The following is a 20381-nucleotide window of genomic DNA, read 5'->3' on the forward strand; positions in this document are numbered from 1 at the left end:
TATATATATATATTAAAAAAAAAAAAAAAAAAAAAAAAAGAGTTAGCCTGACCTGACAGGGTGTTTTGGGCAGAGAAGCAACATACACAAAGGCACGAGGGTCAAAAGGCAATACCTGCAGCTGGATGTGAATGAATCCAGGGGAAAGGTCTGGTCTGGAGATAAAAATTTGCGAGTCATGATTAAAAATGGTCAGAGTGGACAAAATCATCTAGAGGGCATATATGTATATAGAATATATGTATAGATACGTAAGGGAAAGTATAAAAATGGGATGTGAGGATCTGTGAGATCTAATTGGCAGAGGAAGAGGAGTCACTAAGGAGATGGGAGGACATGGCCTGAAGGACGCCAGGAGACAGGGTGTGAAGAGATATCTTTCACCATTTGGATTGCTGCACTCCTTGGTAGCCCCTAATTTGCTTATACTTTGACATATAACTAGAAACCTTTCTTTAGAGGTTATTACATTTTCCCACACGGCAAATGCTGACAAGCTGGCTCACTTTACTAATGGCATCGGGATGGATATATACACTTTTACTCTTTACAGAAATACATGGTGACAACTAAAACTGTCTTGTAATAAACGATGAGAAGATTATTCATAAAAACCATTTTAAAATACATTATTATCATTCCATGTAGTTGAATATATTTTTAAACATTTTAATGAAGTTTAATTTTTTAAAAAATTATAGAAATAGTGGTAACTTACTAAATCATAAAGGCACTGTAGGTATTTTAGAATGCTAAGCATTCTAAAACTAAATTTTTATAATGCAGATAATGTTTATTATCTCAATAGAGGGAAATGGAGAGTAAGAGGAACAGAAAACAAAAACAAGAAGAAAAAACAGGAAGCCAGCTGGCTTCATGCAGATATGAAATTGTCACTGGTAAAGCTTTATTTTGTGTTTTTCTCCAAGGAGAGGAAGAAAATTTTAGGTGTTGAAAAACAGATTTTAATCTATATCTATATATCTATATTTATATATATCTATATGTATATGTATATCTATATCTATATAAAAGGCTAAGTGACTGATTGTCCATCCATCCAACCATCCGACTGACCGACTGGCCGGTACATATGACGTGCACTGGCAATTTAAAAATAAATGTTGACTCGTGCATGCACAATACATATAAAGCTCTCGCTGGCTCGCATGCGTGTGTTTCAATCTGTCATTGTTGATCATGAATTTGATTGACACTTCTATTATAGAGAAAGGGTGAATAGTGATATTAAAATATTTCTTCTAATTTCAATGTGCATGAATCTGCACTGGGCCACTAGGGCATGCATGAAAGAGAATGACAGCACATTTGGATAGTAACTTGGATCCTTGATAATTTTATCAAGCCATGCAATTAAAAAGCCAGCACAACTTAATTCCAGTTATGGAAACGAAGGAAGGATAAGCCCTACATTGAACAAAATTATCTTTCTTTTAAACGAACCAGACAGGCAGTCTGCTCATGAGGGCTTATTTGCTTTTGCTGTTAAGTACTTTTCAAATAAACTATCTTGTTCATGTCAAAAGCTTAAGTGACCATTGCAATTCCAAAAGATCCCTGATGAAGTTGTGCCTATTTAAGAGATAGGTGTACAAATTACTGTTATAATGAGTAGACTAAAGGAAGCAGGTGTTCGGCCTGGAAGAGGTGCAGTTTTAGATTAACTAGGAGAAATAACAGTGTCTTGTAAAGATGTGTAATTTCTGATCCCCAGAACTTGGCCAATGGCCAGTCATTACCCATGGGTCCAGGCAGAGAAAAACTAAACAAACCAGTTCCCAGAAACAAAAAGACAAGAGTGAGGAAGAAGTCTATCAGAGTTAAAATGGCCACCTGAAACAGTTTGTCCTAAGGTCACTGGTCTGAGGAGAACTTCTGAAATATTCAGCTCTTGGAGATCAGCTCAGAAACAGGCTTTTCAGGCCTATGTCCATCTTCCTACAGACTTTGCCTCTTACAGACAACACTAAATATTAAACAAGCTAACAAGCAATGAAAACGGAAGGGAAGACTGAAAACAGTTTTACCAAAGAATACTGGTCAGACAAAAAATTCTGGGAGATCTTATTCCTAGGGATACATAATAAACTCAACATTGAAGTGCTTCAAAAAATACAGAAACTCAATTCAGCATGAATATAACCTCCCAGCCCTGAGCAGGTGGCACCTCATACAGAGATTCAGGCTACTCATGAGCTGCGAGTCCTGGTCCCAGCACCGAGTGCTTTAGAATCAGTGGTTCTCAACCTTCCTCATGCCGCTACCCTTTAATACAGTTCATTCTGTGGTGACCTCCAATTTCACTGTTACAAATTGAACATAATTAAAGCATAGTGATTAATCACAAAAACAATATGTAATTATATGTGTTTTCCGATGGTCTTAGGCGACACCTGTGAGAGGGTCGTTTGACCCCCAAAGGGGTCGCGACCCACAGGTTGAGAACCACTGCTTTAGATGCATCTGTTTTCATCAATGCTTTCCATCCAAAGACCACCATGAACATGCCTGTAGTTAAACCAAGTTGGGTTTATTGCTCTTTGCAGCAAGAGAGAATACATACTGTGGGGAGATGTGGTGTGTTTCACTAAGGGGGCATTGGGATTTATGATAGGTTTTGGGTTTGTGTTCACTAACTTTGGGGCTTTGCCCAGGACTGCACGCTGTTGGGAATAGAGGGAAGCCTATAATTTGGGTAAATACCTCTAATAAGATGCAAGAAATGGAATGAGGCTGAAGTTGTAATTGGTGCATAGTTAATGAATGTTGGCCAGCATAGGGGTCTGTTTGGTCATGTTTGTAGTGTGGACAACTCTCATATTTTTGTGTTCAGACATGATTGCAGAGTGCTTGTTTTGATTTTTCACAGCCGCAGAATGGCCTTGTCTGGTATTGGTGTTCTGTGGAAATTTCCACAATAAACCACTGTGTAGCTGTGTCAGGCCAACTCCTAGCAACAACAGTGCCTGGCTAACAGTCCAGGCCTGTTCATGGGCTGCTTCCTCCTTTCTCAACAGCTAAAGGAAAACGTGTGACATGGAGAAGAGGGCTTGCTGAGCAGTGGAAGTAGACAGACATCTCAAAGCAAATGTTGCAGTGTCTGAGCACCATGTAAGAGAGCTGCTACCCATGGGTATTTCAGTTCCACATTATATACTTTAAATATCCGAGTCCTCTAACATCCCCTTGTTTTCATGTTCATCAAGGGACTTTTCATCTTGATTTTATCTTTTTGTGTGTCTTCATATAGAGTAACAATATTTTAGTTTAACATGGTAATCCATATATTTCTAATTTTAAATTTACATACTTATATATACTACTTATTTAAATGTATATATTAAACAAATGCGGTAGCCTTACTTTCCTCCCTTCTTCCAATATCCAGCTTCTCATTTGCACAGTCCAAATAAAAATCGATGTTATCCTGATTTGAACTTGCCATATAATTAAAAAAAAATTGTCATAAAAAACATTCAACCCAATAAAAATCTAGACATTTATGTATGTTTACTAAGCCTTGGTTTTCTTTCATAAAAGTAGGGAGCCATAGCCCATTTGGCTCAGTGAATAGACTGTTGGCTTGTGGACTGAAGGGTCCCAGGTTCGATTCTGGTCAAGGGCATATGCCTGGGTTATAGGCTCAATCCCCAGTAGGAGGCATGCAGGAGGCAGCCAATCAATTGATGTTTGGCATCCTCATCATTGATGTTTCTCTCTCCTCCTTTCTAAAATCAATAAAAATATATATTTTTTAAAAGTAGGGTAATAATTATTATATAGCAGTTAGTGACTCGTGTATGGTAAGAGCTCAATCAATCACTACTATCAGTGATTTTTCTAATTTCTGCTTCACTTTTCTTTCCCTTTGGTATTTTCTCTCATTCAGTGTTTATGATAGTATCCTCTACCTGCCTCCTGAGCTTCATACTTCACCAGCCTACGCGAGATTTCCATGAGGTTATCTCACAGGGATCTGAAATACAGTCTGTCCCAAACTGGGCCCATTCCCTTCATTACACCCCTCAATTGACACATCTGTAAAATAAAGGAAATGATGGGTAGCTACTTCACAGGGTTGGGTAAGGATTAAATTAATACACATAAAACATTTTGCAGGATGCCTGGCACACAGTAAACACCGTATGTTAGCTGTTCTACCATCCTTTTCCTCTACAGCTTCACACCTTTTATTCCCTACTGATGCTACCCACAACCCAAGCCCTAAATTGGAGACCCTAAATTACTCTCTTCTGCCTCATTCCCTACATTAAATTGATAATCCAGTCTTGTGCTTTCTAGCTCTGCAATAAATCTTTCAACTCTTTTCCACCCTCCTGTGCTGTCTGGGTACCCTCCATCTTCGGCTGCAGTGGTCTCCTAATGTGTCTTCCCACCCCTAGTCTTTCACCCTTGAGTCCATCTATCCCATACCCATAGCCACAGGTCTCATTCTGAAATGCAAATATAGTTCTAAAAAACATATTTACCATGTGCCAAACACTATTTTGAGTTTTACAGTATTAACAATTTATTATACATATATTCAATGACTTCTCCCTCTTTCATACATTATTCAATAAATATATTTTTTATGTTATAGGTACACATGAAAGGGATCTAAGATATAATGGGAAGTAAGAATAGGTATGCCTAGCCTAAATGCAATGCATACATTGTTTCATTATGTGTGTGTGTGTGCAGGCATGTGTGTGTCTGCCTATGGAATACACTATCTATTTGGGCCACTGGATTAAGCACGAGCGTTTCAGCTTTGATACTCTCATCTCTAAAATGGCGAAAATATCTTTTAAAGTCATTTCCCAGAATTACAGGGTAGATGAGTTAGTGATTAAAGCACTTTGAAAATGAAATATTATCAATGCAAATTAACATCATTAAGCATTCTTATTCATTGTATGTGCTTTTATAAAGAAAAGCTTAATAAACTCAACACATTCAAAAAAGAAAGTAACCTTTTCTGATTTTTTAATAGTTTTGAAAATGTTTCAAAAGGTTTGCCATTTAATCAGGTCACAAAGCTCTGGGGGAAGTGTCATCTTTGAGGATAAGACTAAATATGTTCTTAGCAATAAATAACACCTCTCAATTTTTTTAAAGTCAACAAGGTAGTTCTGAGGGAAAATAATTATTTCTCTTCTTTATCCTTTAAAACTTAGTTTAATCTCATTTTCAGTAAGATTCTCATTCTGTACTTTTAAACCCAAGGTACTTTTCTGATCATAAAAAAGATAACATGTTTATACATTATTAGGAACTCAGAGGATCTTGGGGTAGAACATTTATTTCATGAAACACTCAAAAGTTTAGGTCAGTGGGAAATAATTTTAATTAAGGAATTGTACATTTTCTTCCCACACGTCTTGCTTGGTATTAGGAAATGACGTTGTGATCCATTTCACTACAATATTACAAAATATTTACAAGAAAATATTAAAAATAAACACAAAAGGCAAGATGGAGTAAAAGAAACTGTTTCCTCCCCCCAAAAATCTCTACTCCAGAGCCCACAGCACACAAGAGAATCAAAAACAAATATGCCCCAGATCACAAGTTCCAAAGGATTGGAGGGGAAGAAATGGGACGAAAGTGGTGGTATGAAAGGGAATGGACGTTTGCAGCAGGACTGCTTCAGTAACCAACCTAGCCTGAGTGAAATACCCTCTTGTATGCAGTGAATCCCAAACAAGGCTAACCTTTTAAGATATTCCTTCAACTGAAATTAGAAAATACCCTGACAATAAAAGTAGCTCTTTTGCCTAAGTTTCCTAAGAGCCTCTTTTTCCACGAACCAATGATATGAACAGAAGTGTGTTCGGGCATCAAAAGTTGTCACAGCAGCCCTTCCATTTCTTTCATAAAAGCTTCATATACATCATCCTTAGTTTGTACTGAGACGGGAACAGTTGGACCAGATTTGGGGGCTGCTTTGGCAAGAGGCACAGCAGAATCATCCTCTGACTTTCTCTGGGGAGCAGCAGTAGCCCCTTTATTCTCCCGACGGACCCTCAGTGCGGTGGGCACGAATCGAGTAATCTCTGCCTTGGGATTAGTGATTTGTGGCTTGGCACTGATGGTTGCTGTGGCTTTCTTCTCAATGGTGGCTGCACTGGTGTCATCCGCCTTGGGTCGCTGAATCAAATTGGGTGGAGCACTTAATACTCCTGGGTTTGGCAAGGGAGCCGGTGGGAAAAGCCCAGGTGGGGCAGGTCCGAGTGGAGGCACCAAAGGTGGGCGCATCATGCCAGGACGAGGTGGAGGGATACCTAAATGAAGGAGAAAACAGGCTGATGAACACGACAGGAACTAATAAAATATAACTGCGACTAAGGTGTTAAAAACAGGCTGACAACTTTTAAAAAAATGGAAAATTTACATAAAATAAGCTGAAATCATGCTTACTATTTGAAACTTGAATATATTCTGATAGTAAGGAATTTATTTATTATAAAACAATATTCACCTTTAGTCTGTATTTTATACTTATAGTAGTGCTTTCTTCTCTTAACAATGTACTACTTTAAAATATAAAGTAAAACTGAAAACACCAACTAGTTTCAAATATGATTTTAAAATAGTTAAATTTCAAATTTGACAGTTCAAGAGTCTATTCTAGCTGTATAGTGCAGACAAAGTTGGGGTTTGATCTCCACACCACTCCTCTACCCGAAATGGTAACTCCATGAGTGGGAAATAAAATACTGTAACTGATCACAATATGTCACCATTCCTGGAAAAGAATTGAAATTCCATTGACGGTTCAGACATACCATCAACATTTTACCAAAAATAGCAGGTTTAATTTTCTTCAGTTGCCATTTTTATGAATGAATATTAAGTACCAATTTTTGTCAAATCTAAGATGCTACAGCTTATGCAAACTCATAAATATTCCATATACAACTAAGAGAGGGGAAAAAAATGTCCAAGCTGGGGGCTTAAAAGACCTTCATATTAAACTGGGACGGTCAGTGCCATAAACCAAAATTACACTTGCCACACATAGTAACACAGGAAATGCATATCTAGCACTGATACTGGGTTGAGAAAAAAAACACCACCACCCTTGTGATTTTGAACTTCAAGTGGGTACTGATGTAGATGTATGGAGTCACTTCAATTATAAATGAAGAACTAAAACTCAAATGGAGAGTTTAATCCAAAGTGGTCTCTGGCTGCAGAGTCCCTCAAGTGACAGGCAGAAGTGATGCAAATCCTCTATGAAAGAACTCAAGTTCAACCCAGGATAATAGCAATTAAAATCACCATTTTAAGATACCCCTTCATTTCAGGTTATTGAAATGTGAAAATATGTCCTAGAGCAAATAAAATATACCGAGTGGGGCAAAAGTAGGTTCACGGTTGGTTGAACAGAAAATGATACAATAATTAATAATACTACAAGAATAAACTGTGATTGCATATCACAACTGTAGACCTACTTTTGCCCCACCCTGTACAGTAGACAAGTGTTCACTCTGGAAATCAAAAGCTTTACCTGGAGGTGCAGGGGGAGGTAGCCTTGGTGGGGGTCCCCGAGGAGGAGGGCCAGGAGGCAGACCTGGAGGCGGACCTGGAGGAGGGCCAGGGGGTCGGCCTGGTGGTGGTCCTGGAGGTAAAAGTCGGGGTAAAGGCCCTCGGAGTCCTGGCATTCCAGGTGGTCTCAGGAACGGAGGAGCTCCTGAAAAGATAAAAATAAATTCATGTCAAACAAATATATATCAAGCAGTAACCATGATATAAATAAAGGTAACTCAAATGTGGTATGATTTATCACTTTAACCTGAAATCAGGTAACTTCAAAAACTGATTGAAATGTGTGGAAGCAGAATTCATCCAACAAATATCTGAGCACCAGAGACAGGGTACTGAATTTCTTTCGGATCACCTCTTTATTTCCCAGCACTGACTAAAAGGATACGCAATCACAGCTCTGTTGGGCTGGAAATATATGAAGGTGAGAAGAATTTTTAAATGGTTCCAACATGAGCTGAAAATGGACTATAAAGTAAAGTGCTTTAATGACCTCCTGAAACTCATTAAGATAAAGACAAGGACCACTGAGAATGACATAAGATAGGTCATTTTGCTTTGGACCATAGGAAAAAGATGAACTCAATTGAAGAAAACTTAATTGGCTGTAGAGAAGGAATAAAATCACGAAAAGCCAAGAAGTTCTATACGTTGTTTCATATTGTAAATAAACTTTTTATATTTTTAAGCCAAAGACCTGGTTAACACTTTCGTCTCTAACTATAAAGATTACACTGACATCCAATAATCCCCAAACCAAAGGATATAAGATAATATTTACTGTGTTCTAGTACCACTGGCTAACAATTTTAAATGGGGTCAACTTGTCATATTAAAAAGTAGTATTATTATCACTTCTTGGCCTTTTGGCTAAGATCAAGTGTTAAAAAGTAGTATTAAATAAACTCTTGGTTAAATACTCCAGATTCTGCCTGCTAGAATCAGAACTAAAGAATGATGAAAAAGGAAGATCTTGGGAGAAAAAGATGGGTATCAGGAAAACTAAGTTGCAAACAATGCTGGAAGAATAAACCAGTTGCACTTATCTATCCTTTGAGAATCCTTGATTTCTTAAGGAATTGCGCTAGGATAAACAAGAAAACATCAATACTAATGATATATTTTTTGGAGTAACTTCACTCTAACCACATGTGGACTTAATTATTTACTCATAATATGGAAATGCTTACCTGGAGGTGGTCCAGGAGGAAGGCCCGTAGGTGGTCCAGGTGGCCGTAAAGGTGGAGCAGGAGGAGGACCAAGAGGAGGTGGTCCTGGCATGGGAGGTGCTTGTATCTGAGAAGGGGGAACAGACTGTGGGGGAGCTTGCTGCTGTGAAGAAGCAGATGTGCCATCAGAAAGAGATTCTTCTTTATGCTGCTTTTGTGACTGCTTTTCTGCTTCAGAATCATCAGAATCACCTTCATCATCGTCCTCTGAAAATTCCTCTACTTCTCGTCCCTCCTCAGGGATTTCCTGACCTGAAAGAAATTTTAAACCAGGTACATGGAGTTGACTAATTTTTTACAGCCTGTAAAAGAGTGATGCTTGAAGACATATGCTCAATAAATGCTTTCTTAAAATTTACAACCAAAATAGGCTTCTTCAATAAAATACCTAAGATGTGGAAGAATCAAGTGGCATTCTACTCTTCTGTGCTGGTGCAGCATAGTGGAGCAGGCTTTAGAACAAGACAGACCTGGATTTAAATGCCAGTTCAACCACTTACTAGCTGTGTGTAACTTTGGGCACCTTAATGTCTCCAAACCTTACCTTTTGTAAAATGAGGATTTGTTACTTATTTCAGGGTGGATGGGATACTAATTGGGAAAACATATGTAAAGAAACTGGCATGAGGAAATACCAAAAGGTGATTCACTATTTCCCTACCTTACCTGCCATTCGAAGCATCATGGCTTGAAGAGGAGTCAGCTCCTTAATGTTCTTCTTCTTCTTCCTGGATTTCCCAGGCATATCTGCAAATCGTACACTCAGACCTAAGGTGCCAGAGGAGGGAGAGAAAGAGGGGTGAATTGGCATCAACAAAATTCAGTAAATGCTTACTAAATAACATATGCCTTAAATTACTAGACACAAATGCTGCCTGTAAATTTCCTGTAAAACTTTGCAGAAGATAAGCACAGATAGAGAGAGCCATATTAAAGGTAGTATATAAAGTGCCAACTGCTGGTAAATACATGCTATAGTGATTTAAAAGTGATTTTAAAAAAAAACACACAACTTCAATAATACTAATAACATCTTTATGCCAATAAAATTGAACACCCAGATAAAAATAGACAATTTTTAAGAATATAAGTTACTAAAATTGGTAAAAGAAGTGGTATGACCAGACTAAATAAAAATGAAATGGTAGTCCAAGATTTACTCACTAAAAGGCACCTGGCTAAAATGATATTTACAAAGAAATTCACCAAACATTACGTTACAAAAATTTCCTGTAAAAGGGCACAGGAAAGGATGGAATGCTATCCAGAACTCATGAAACTAGCATAATACTAAATGATATCAAAATGATATAATAAATGATACCAAAACTAATAACTAGCCAACATAAAATATAAGCAAATTGAATGACAGTTTAAAAAAGAAAAAGAAATTGTAAACCCATAAGACTGGTCCCAGAAATGCAAGATGGTTTAACATCACAAAGCTATAATGTAAATCTTTTGCCTTTTACCCTAGACAAGCCATAATGCAGTTCATTACAATAAAAAACGTAACATTCTGACAGATGCTTAAAAAGTATTTATTATAGTTCTTAGAAAACTAGATCTAGAAGGAACTTCTTAACTGACAAAAAAGCTATTCACTAGACACTTTTCAATGTCATATGAAATGATGCAGTATTAGGAGCATTCTTGGTAAACATTTACAAAAGGATAGGAGTTCCATGCGGGCGGGCTTTAGTTTTGTTTACACCACATCCTTAGTGTCTGCAAAAATGCCTTGCATATAGTAAAAACTCAGTAATTATCTGAATGAATGCACTGATCACCAAGTGTGCAGTGATAAGTACATGTTAAAAAAACCAGTTGTCAGAAAGAGGAAAATAAGGCAAAGATCACAAGGTCCCAGAAGAAATGGAAGCCGCTGTGGCTCTAAGGCAGTGGTTCTCAACCTTCCTAATGCCGCGACCCTTTAATACAGTTCCTCATGTTGTGACTCCCAACCATAAAATTATTTTCGTCGCTACTTCATAACTGTAATTTTGCTACTGTTATGATTCGTAATGTAAATATCTGATATGCAGGATGTATTTTCATTGTTACAAATTTAACATAATTAAAGCACAGTGATTAATCACAAAAACAATATGTAATTATATATGTGTTTTCTGATGGTCTTAGGAGACCCCTGTGAAAGGGTCATTCGACCCCCAAAGGGTTCGCGACCCACAGGTTGAGAACCGCTGCTCTAAGGGCTTTCTACTTTCTAGTACTAGCTCCATAGTAAGGGTGCTCCATAATTTTTCATTACCAGTTCTCTCTATCCACCCTTTTAAACTAGCTTTTTCATTTGCAACCATAATTCGTAAGAAACAGAAAAAATTGTCATCATTATAAATACTAATATTGGTAGTCTTATTAAAACATAAATACAGAAGTGTAGGCTACAAAAATAATTCCAAAAGAAGCTCTAAGACTACTGGGGTGTGATGCATTATACATTTTATAATGCTCAGAACCTATAACAATGGTTGAATTTTTCTTGATGAATGTCAGTTACTTTTTAAAATCACACCTAACTCAGTCTGAATTTATAATAATCAAACACATAACATACATTATGGATATAACCTGTTTCCATTAAATCATAACTCCACTCAAAGGCCTATTTGTATAATTATGGTTCTGGTAATATACCATGATCACACATAATATAAAGGGCTTCAAATGTAGATATTTAAATAGACTTAATAGAAAACAAAAATGTGCATGTGGTTTTCCCAATATAGTTATGTGGTTTTTCTCCTTTCTTTCCTGTACATGCCCATGAGTACATCTTTATGCTGTTGAATAGCTATTATCTTTTCCCCCAAAAGTGAACTTTATTACATAGACATTTTTATTATATACACGGCTTAATTGTTTTTACATCCATTAGTACTTAATATGTGTCAAGAACTTTGAGATAGCTGAGATATAAAGAATACAGCTATGATCCTTCCTTGCAAGGAGCTCACAATTATTTCCACAGATAAATTAATAAATCAGGACCTTCGGTCTGTGTCCTGATTATTGATCAATACCATGGAACTTTCATCTGCACATACCTGATTTTTTTTCTTCATTGTTATTTCTTTCATTATCATCTCGGTGCACAAATTCATCTCCATCACTTTCTCCGTCTGATCTGTCAGTGTCGCTATCATCAGTACTGTCATCATGCTTATCTTGATCCATGTCCTCAGGATAGCCATCATCTTCACTGGTGCTGGAAACATCATCATCATGACCCCGTTGAGCTGAAAAGGGAGGAGGGAACAGGGAGCAAGTACTATGTCTGGATCCTCCTTTACTTGATACTCCAAAACACAGAAAATTATGCTCATTATGTAACACATAATTGTTTTAAAAATTTATGTAGATCTCAGCTATTCAGATAGTCTGACAATATTTTCATTTGGCAATAGTGAAAATTCAAATTTGAAAATAAATTACACTTAGAAGGTTGTATACATACACATATACACAATCACTGTGACTATACAATAATACTCAGCGCAGATGACAAAACTGAAAGGGAAACAGATAGCTAAGTCTTAGGAATTGGTAGTAAGTGGTATTTCTAAGAATAGCCCAACTTGAAACACAATAAACAGTTCTATGCTGTGTTATGTTTGATGCTTTTACTTGGCTAGATCCTATGATTTATCCATCCTTTAGTATATATATGGTATCCTTATTTATTTCCCAAATTCTGAGGGTGGTGAACAAGATGTGAAACGGGGCCAACAACAAAAAAATGATAGTGGAAAGGCTGTAAGAGCAAAAGGAACATTCACGCCTTACCAAGTTCAGGACTATATAACATGTCTTCATCTCGTTGGCGAGGGGGAAGATCCAGGGCAAAGCCCACTTTACGGCCATACATTTGCAAGACTTGAGGGGGAGGTGGACCAGGGGGCGGACCCGGAGGTTTTCTACCAGGGGGCAAACGTGGAACACCATGCCCAAGAAGAGGAAGAATAGAAACTGCCCTAGTTGGAGGTCTGTAAAGAAAATTTTATAGGTATCACATTAACAGTGGTATTTACTTCCTCTTCTAAACAATTTCCAAGGGACTTTAAAATTTCATTTTTAATCAGTTCAGATGCTGCTTATATTCACATTGTCTTTTATTTCCTGCTGCATTAATTTTGGCTCTAGATCAGCGGTTCTCAACCTGTGGGTCGCGACCCCTTTGGCGGTCGAACGACCCTTTCACAGGGGTCGCCTAAGACCATCCTGAATATCAGATATTTACATTAGGATTCATAACAGTAGCAAAATTACAGTTATGAAGTAACAACGAAAATAATTTTATGGTTGGGTCATAACATGAGGAACTGTATTTAAAGGGCCAGATGGTTGAGAACCACTGCTCTAGATAGTCCAGAGGTGCTTTTAATACATGCAATTTGATTATGCTACAACTTACCCATAGGCTGAGGTCTTCTTAAGGATGGAGGGTGGCTGGGCACCAGGAAGTGGAATGTCCTGGATCAAGATGTTGGAAGGAGCATGAGGCATATCTGGCAAAGGGATACTATCCACTTCCACATGCTGAGCATTCTGCAACAGAGAGAATCTGTTAGTTGAAGGGTAAGAGTAATCCACAAACTCGACACTAAAAATTCAGTGTCAGCTGAATAACTTGGGATTTGCTTTTCACCTAACAGAAATGTCACAGGATAATAACAGTCCTAATCAATATTTCCAGTCTGTCAATAAGTTGAAAAAAATCTATCTCCTCTAAAAGAACCATACCCAATTGTTTTTCTCCCTGTATCAATGAATTCTTTTTGGTTTTGGTTTGAAATAGCTGCTGTTTAGAGAAGTCCAATTGTCTCAGTGTCTAGTACTAAAGTCACCATATTTAATACTCTGAATGATAAATAACACATATGAATTAACAGTACACTTCCAGTGGCAGAGCTTGGGCTCTAAAATTAGTCTGCCTTTGATGAAGTTCTGTCACGTATTAGCTGCATGACTGAGCAAGTTATCTTAGTTTTCTTTTTCTGTAAATGGGACCCATACTACCTACTTTACAAAAATTATAGCATTTGGTTTTTTACAATTTTATTTTGAGGCAAAATTTACAATGACATTTAAAATTCAATGAGTTCTGACAACGGCATGTTTTCATACTAATTCCCAGTTAATCCCTAGTGCTATCCCAAAACAATTGCCGCTACAATTCATTTCCTGTGTTACAATATCATACAAATGGAATCATAACTACAGAAGTTTGGTATGTTTTGTTTTTGATATTTAAAAATACCCGAGCAATTTCCAGTTTTTGTCTATTACTGTGTTGGCAGATGGATTAATTTTTCTTGTATATGTTCAGTTTGATAAGAAATTGCCAAGAGTAAGAGGTTCAACAATCAATTCTCCCATTAATAGGTTTAAGCGCAAATCTAAATATAACACTTTAGTTTCTCTTTCAAAAGAAATTTAATTACCTTCACAGCATCAAAATATTGGCTAAGTTGAGCCCTTTTCTGTTCATAATCTACTTCTAGCTTTCTCAATTCTTTGTAAGTATCTGGATTCTCTTTTTCATAGAGTCGTAGAATACGTTCAAAGGTTTCACGCAGCTTTTTACGCTTGTCTTTAAGCACCTTCTCATTTAATTGTGGCTGTTGCACTGGGTTAAACTCTGAGAGAAAAGAGCAGATTATGGAATTAAACTCAAAAAGGTCACTTCATTTAGGTTGTCAAATGATTTAATAAAAAAACTTTATGGTAACATTTTTAAAAGAGAGCTAGGCACCAGATATATTCTACAATTTCTAAAGAACTGCAATAGGTACTTGTGAAAATTACACCTTTTAAAGAGGGCCATTTATTGTATTTTCCTAAGAAATGTCACCTAATTAATTTCCATCATCACTATAATAAAAATCAATTTTCACTCCTCTATGCTAATGACTTGATATAGGTAAGTGTCAGCCAGAGAGACCTATATCCCTGGCTCTGTCATTTAATTCTGAGATCTTGGGCACTTTCGTGTCTGGCTCATCACTTAACTATGGTGTTCTTTGTCTCGCTGCCATATAACCTTCTCTTCCCAAGTCTGCCTGGTCAGTCAGACCTGCCCCCCTCCATCACCCTTGCCAGTGACTGACTCAGAGATCAAATGGTACACCATCCAAACTGGGGCCAGATCCCTGTCTGAGGTTTAAAATGCAGATGTGGGAGAGAGAAGCTTTCACAAGCAGAGATGAGATGAAATAAACCTAGAGCTATCTGTGTGTGGCCTTGTCCCCCAACCACCATTCATTTCCCATACTTATTCTACTTTCCACCCCAAGAAATTCATTAGCAGTATTCTGAATAAAGATAACATACAAAAGACCAGAGAGGGACGAATAGGCTTGATAATGATATCTGGGTTTTTGAGGTCAGCAGCCCCCAGGGATTTCCAAATTATGGGAGTCAATGTATAATTTCTTTTTTCTGATTAAATTAGTTTGTACTGAGTTTTCTAAATTGTAATTAGAGTGCTGATATAGTGTTCCCTTCTCCCTTTTCCTTAAAGAATAACAAGTTTAATTATCTTCTTCCCTAAATCTCATTAACTATTAACCTTGTCAATTTATTCAAAACCAGAGGGTATTGTCTTACACCATAGTATTCCTGGTGCGATTAAACTTCTTAAATCAATGCAGGATCATTTAATAGGTAATATCCTAATACTGGGAGGACAGCATTTGTCCTTACTGGAATTTAGACCAGAGGCAACAAGTGGATCAGTTACAACTGAACTGGGAAAGATTTGGCATCATGCAGCCTGGCCCAGAACTCTTGCCCAGGTTAGTGCACAGGCTCTGCCAAATTACTTTAGAATGCTTGTAATACTGCATGCACATAAAGCTGGATTTTTTTGGGACCCCCATTTAATGCATCGTCAAGGAGATCCACTGCAATTCTTTAACTTACTGTTTTTGGGCAAACACTGAAATATTTTGGGTACCTTTGTAAACAAAACTTATAAAGATCACTTTAATATGTAATTAAAAAGTGGCAGAGGAAGAAGAGTGGCAAAAACCCGACAGCTGAAAAGCACAAAGGAGTTGACTAATTTTGCATGTTGGGAAACTTCTATTAAAAAAAGAAAAATTAAAAATCCCATGTTCTAATATTAAGAAAATAAGTATTTGTTATTGGAATAAATTTCCAGTGGCAGAATCACACATGATTCTCTATCTACCTTAGATGCAAGGAAAGATAACATCTAGGTACCTCATGTGATTCCAGTTATGACAAAGCAGTGATAATGAAGATTCCTATAGAGACTGAATAAAAATATGAAATGTGAAAAAAAAGGGGAGGGACCCCAATATGGTAATTGATATTAAGTATTTGATGATTTCTGCTACATCCTTACTAAGTAGTCAAGTATCTATGAATCATCTCATTGGAAAAAATGGGAAACTGATATACTCATGGGGCCTAATAGATTTACTCGGTAACTGTGTCAAAATTAAAAAACAAAACAAGACAAACATAAAACCCCAAGGTGATTTCAGAAGCCAGATTTCTGTCTTCTCTCAAAAACAATGAGCTGGCCAAGTGGGTGTTTATTACCTCGTAACAATAAGCGCAAGCTAAATAATGGCTTCCCTCTTATTCCAGGTGATATCTTCAGTTTACAATTAACTCCCCACCAGCCCATTTTGTTGTTGTGATATTGAAACCAAATTCAAAGGTCAGATGCCACCATGCTTTAGTTTTCCTTATGCCTGCTCTGCTTCACTCATTATCTGCTTGCCTGCCTTTGTGTATCAGACTGCTATTCCTGCCATAAAATCTAGCCCTTTAATAATTTCTTACCCATTTCATCCAATTTCTCCATGTCCCGGATAATTTGTTTGGGATCCTTCATCTTCAAAACTGCAGCTCGTACCATCATGCGCTGTTTTTTGTTCTTAGGAAAAGGAAAGAGCAGTATGTCAAGAAGCTGGACACTCATGAGTTTTTATTTCAATCTGCTTTAAGAATCTATTTAAACTGGGATTGAACTTCTTGGTTTCTGATCTGGTTTCAACCACCAGAAACAGAACTATGTAACTTTTTACTCTAAAGAAATGTTTCAAATTTAGACAAAGAGGTAAATAATTGTTATGTATTAGATGTGCTTTCTGAGGCAAGTATTTGTGAGACCTAAAGCAGTCACTTAAAATATTTTAGATTTTAATTTAATAAACAAAGGTTTCAGCTACATTCTAAAATTATATACCAGCAAAGTTTTGCAGGATTTTAATGCTAAACAATGCAACAAGAATACACAATTGAAACCAATTAAAATCTTAACATTTTCTCAACATGCTAACGCAGGATACTAACAAGTAAATCCTTCCTTATTCTGGGAAGCACTTTGTCACAAACTCATCATCTACAAAACCAGGAAAATGAACAATTCAGCATCACATTTATTTTCATTCACTAGTTCAGTAGCTATTAACAAACTAGTATATTATAATAACTAACAAAGAAGTTACTTTCAAAGGTATTTCTTTAGCTCACTGGGAAAGGCAAAAAGTAAACAATGTGACACATTGTGAGCTATCTGCAAGGTTACTTACTTCAGTTTCCAAGTACAGATGGTCCCTGGCTTCCCATGGTATGACTTGACCATGGTGCCAGTCATATGCATTCCGTAGAAACTGTACTTCAAATTCAGATCCCTTCCTGGGCTAGCCGTATGCAGTACGATACTCTCTCATGATGCTGGGCAGCAGCAAGATGATTTTGCCCAACTGTAGACTAATATAAGTGTCTGAGCATGTTTAAGGTAAGGTAGGCTAAGCTATTAAAAGCATTTTTACTTAAGATATTTTCAATTTATGATGGATTTATCAGGCCATAACAGTAACCTCATCTTAAGTCAAGGAGCATTTATATGATATTTCGGATTAGTAAATTTTATGGCTTATTATAAGAAGTATAAAGTATATTTTCTGGCAAATAATTGAAAATGTCATATAAAATCCACTAATCCCAAATGTAAGATGTGACAAATTTGATCATCTGAAATCATACCTTCTTTAATTCTCTTTTCCGGGCTTCTTTTCCTTGAGAAAGAGAAAGAGAGAATACAGACCTTTCAAATCGTGACCATTATTATAGCATTTTCTCAACACACATAATTCATATTGTGGGTGGCTGTCCTGTACACTGTGGATTCTTTAGCGGCATCACTGGCTTCTACCTTACTGTATGCTACTAGCACCCTTCTAATTTTGCCAACTAAAAATGTCAACATTATTTTTGTTTTCTTAAGAATTAGGAACACAAAGAAAAAGATGCCACGAAATATTAAAGAACCTGCAAAACTTATTTGTTCAGAATTCTGAATACAAAAAGAAAGCTTTAAACCAGGGGTTCTCAACCTGTAGGTCGCAACCCCTTTGGGGGTCGAACGACCCTTTCACAGGGGTCGCCTAAATACATCCTGCATATCAGATTTTACATTACAAATCATAACAGTAGCAAAATTACAGTTATGAAGTAGCAACGAAAATAATTTTATGGTTGGGGGTCACCACAACATGAGGAACTGTATTAAAGGGTCACGGCATTAGGAAGGCTTAGACGGCATTAGGAAGGCTGAGAACCACTGCTTTAAGCTAATTTTACTGTGCAATTCAACCAAATTAGAAATAGGGGTGTGAATTTGTTTTGTATGTTTGAAGTGTTAATCATGTGCCCACAAGAACACTGGATAACTTCACACAACTGACTCCTAGCACTGCTGATCTTGTAATTAGGACATCATGAAATAGATTCCCTAATGCTTACAATTTCTACCGCTTCTCTTCTTCAACATCCCCATTAATGGATACTTACGGGCTTGGTCTGTGGGGTTCATAAATTTTCCACTCTTGGTGGATGATGTGGATCTTCGTCCCATGTTGACAATCTGTATGGTTCACTTGTTTATCAAAAAAAAAAAACCACCAAAGCTACCAGGATCAACATAAGAATGTCCAAACCTGTAGAAAAGTTGTACAAGAGCATATTAGAGTTTATCTGAGCCAAACTGATGGCAGCGAGATCTCAACATTGCTCTGGGTAATGACAGTATTTTTTTTCTTCTCGTAACAATTTTTTAAAAAAATTTTGTTTTATTGCTTAAAGTATTACAAAGAGTATTACATATGTCTCCTTTTTCCCCCCCATGCAATGACAGTTTTGCAGTCCCTTTTATACCTTTGGAATTAAGGAGGGAATGTGAGCACCAGGACATTGAGGGGGGAGAAAGCAAAGGGGGTTGGGGGGGGGGGGCGAGGAAAATACCCATGATTGGGTTTCAGGATAGTTAATAGGATAATGTGGCCCCTCGAAGGTCCTTAAGCTTCCGAGGGGCCTGAAAAAGCATTTTAAAAGTGTGTTAAATACACATACATACACACACACAATGGCCAGGGCTCGCTTAGCAAAACCATAAACCCTTTACAGGGAACGCTACAGGCCAGAGGTAGAGTTTTAGTAGACCTTACAATGACACCTTTCCTTCTTTATAAAGGTGTTATCAGGTACGACCAGTCAGTGCCTCTTTCAGCAAGGGTTCAACTGCCCCGACTTCTGCCAAAGGTGGCAAAGCGCCCCGGCGGCACCGACTTTACCCGGGGAAGGGTTCCTCCTCCGGCCCGGGGCCGCGGCAGCCAGCAGAGCGGGGACCAGCACCCGCGCTCCCACCTCGGACGGCCGACCCGCGTGGCCTCCCTCCCTCAAGCCTCCCCGGGCTCCGGCGGAACCAGAAGGCTATTCACAGTCATTTTTACAGAAGGCAGCGGAGCTTCGGTCTGCGCACACGACTGTTTTCGTCTTAAAGCACAGGCGACGGGGAAACCGGGCCACAAAGCCACGAGGGACCGCTAACCAGGCAGAGCGGCTCCCGGGGAAGGAGCCCGCTCCCGCCAGCCGTCACCGCGGCGGCAACTGCCGCAACCATAGCGACGGTTGACCCCGACTCGAGGTGCAGAAATCCAGCCCAAGGCCACCTACCGATCACCGTGGACAGACCGGAGGCGGCGCTAACCCACCCGGGCGAAGTCCGCCGCTTCACCGCCGGTCGCCGCTCCGCCCCAGGCTCGGGGATCCCGCCAGTCCGTGACCCGGGAGACCCCAGCCGCGGAGAGGAAGAGCGGGGCCAAGGGGCCTACCGTCCCCGCGGTCACCGCGCGGGCCCCTGGAAGGGACGGGCGAGATGAAGAACCCGATGGGGACGATCCCGCACACTCACGCTTCTGCTGGGCTCTGGGACTGCGAGAAGCCGGGAGGGGAGGATTCTCGGCCTCTTTCCCTTCGTAGGGGCCTTCACCGCGGCTCCCGGTCAGCTATCCAGCAACCGCCATCTTGAAACCTCGCGCCCCGCCACCGTCCCTACGTCACTTCCTCTCCCCGTGGGCCCGAGATCTCAGCGTTTCTCGGCCCTGGAAATGTAGCGCGTAACCAAGGACTCCACGGCTGGAGTCGCTTCCGCTCCAAGACAGAACCCAATTGGTTGGTTATCTGCTAAGAGCCCGCCCTAAGGTTACGCAGTACAAAGACGCCAAATTGATCGAC

The 20381-nt window shown here is 38.6% G+C and overlaps 1 protein-coding gene across 4 annotated transcripts; it reads right to left on the bottom strand.

Annotated features, from left to right (window-relative positions):
- Positions 1-5347: 5347 nt before the first annotated feature.
- Positions 5348-20222, bottom strand: WBP11 (WW domain binding protein 11). 4 transcript variants are annotated; one of them, XM_059682273.1, is made up of 13 exons: positions 20059-20222; positions 19110-19179; positions 18660-18805; positions 17853-17884; positions 16644-16737; positions 14270-14466; positions 13240-13373; positions 12612-12811; positions 11873-12064; positions 9471-9572; positions 8766-9056; positions 7541-7723; positions 5348-6308 (listed from the first exon to the last, which is right to left on the bottom strand). In XM_059682273.1, the coding sequence occupies exons 3-13, from the start codon at positions 18721-18723 to the stop codon at positions 5875-5877; spliced, it is 1923 nt and encodes a 640-aa protein (XP_059538256.1). In that variant the 5' UTR covers positions 18724-18805; positions 19110-19179; positions 20059-20222; the 3' UTR covers positions 5348-5874. The 4 variants fall into 4 exon arrangements, with proteins under 4 accessions (XP_059538256.1, XP_059538255.1, XP_059538257.1 ...); XM_059682272.1 differs by lacking the exon at positions 19110-19179 and having other exon boundaries at positions 20059-20221; XM_059682274.1 differs by lacking the exons at positions 19110-19179; positions 20059-20222 and adding an exon at positions 19821-20022.
- Positions 20223-20381: the final 159 nt, after the last annotated feature.

The sequence above is a fragment of the Myotis daubentonii genome, chromosome 2 (genome assembly GCF_963259705.1).
Source record: "Myotis daubentonii chromosome 2, mMyoDau2.1, whole genome shotgun sequence".
Lineage (NCBI taxonomy): Eukaryota > Metazoa > Chordata > Mammalia > Chiroptera > Vespertilionidae > Myotis > Myotis daubentonii.